This window comes from Coturnix japonica, unplaced genomic scaffold, assembly GCF_001577835.2.
Source record: "Coturnix japonica isolate 7356 unplaced genomic scaffold, Coturnix japonica 2.1 chrUnrandom592, whole genome shotgun sequence".
Taxonomy (NCBI): Eukaryota; Metazoa; Chordata; class Aves; order Galliformes; family Phasianidae; genus Coturnix; species Coturnix japonica.
Genome location: NW_015439965.1, coordinates 8,879 through 9,871, shown reverse-complemented (window position 1 = coordinate 9,871; position 993 = coordinate 8,879). Strand labels below are relative to the sequence as shown.

The 993-nt window shown below is 49.9% G+C and overlaps 1 protein-coding gene across 1 annotated transcript in view; it reads right to left on the bottom strand.

The window, feature by feature from the left end:
- LOC107307422 (glutaminyl-peptide cyclotransferase-like protein) overlaps positions 1-993 on the bottom strand; it is a gene marked incomplete at its 5' end in the record, with an annotated part of 9,866 nt that continues 8,873 nt past the window's right edge. Inside the window, one exon of the mRNA XM_015850930.1 lies at positions 1-990. Coding sequence (XP_015706416.1) covers positions 850-990 — 141 coding nt within the window. The remainder of the gene's footprint in view (positions 991-993) is intronic.

Genomic DNA, 993 nt, shown 5'->3' with positions numbered 1-993 from the left:
GTCTTTGCAAATAATTAATAATAATAGTAATAATTAATAATTAAAAAAGAAAGCAAATTGGATGTGGTTTTCTAGTAGTTGAGCGTATTGAGTTATTTGGTGGGGGAGAAATAATGGAGTTCTGGTGTTGATGGTTCCGATGGGTTCCGTCCAACTTGGGATGATCCATAGATTGGACCCATAGATTGGACCCATAGATTGGACCCATTGGTTCTCATGGGTTCTAGGCCCCATAGACGACCCCAGTCAACATCATAGGCCCCATAGACATCATAGGCCCCATAGATGTCCCAAATCAATAGGTCCCATACACGACCCCAATCAACATCATAGGCCCCATAGACGTCATAGGCCCCATAGACGACCCCAAACAACATCATTGGCCCCATAGATGTCATAGGCCCCATAGATGTCCCCAATCAATAGGTCCCATACACGACCCCAATCAACATCATTGGCCCCATAGATGTCATAGGCCCCATAGAGGCCCCAATGAACATCATAGGCCCCATAGATGACCCCAATCAACATCATAGGCCCCATAGACGTCATAGGCCCCATACACGACCCCAATCGACATAATAGGCCCCATAGACGACCCCAATCAACATCATTGGCCCCATAGACATCATAGGCCCCATAGACGACCCCAATCAACATCATAGGCCCCATAGATGCCCCCAGTCAACATCATTGGCCCCATAGATGCCCCCAATCAACACCACAGACCATATCACAAGACCAGACCCCATAGACTTTATTGCTGGCTCCCTATAGGGTCGACCCACCCCCATGGCTGGGTGGGGGGGGGGATATAGGGGGGTACATTATAATATGGGGGGGGGGGTCTCAGAGCTGCAGATATTCAGCCACGAAGGCAATGAGGATCTTACACAGGTCTTCTATGGTTGGGGGGTGAAGGTTGTCCTGGGTGTCATCCACCGTGTGCCAGACCCACGGGAAGGGGAGGGGGATGAGGTGCAGCACTGGGAC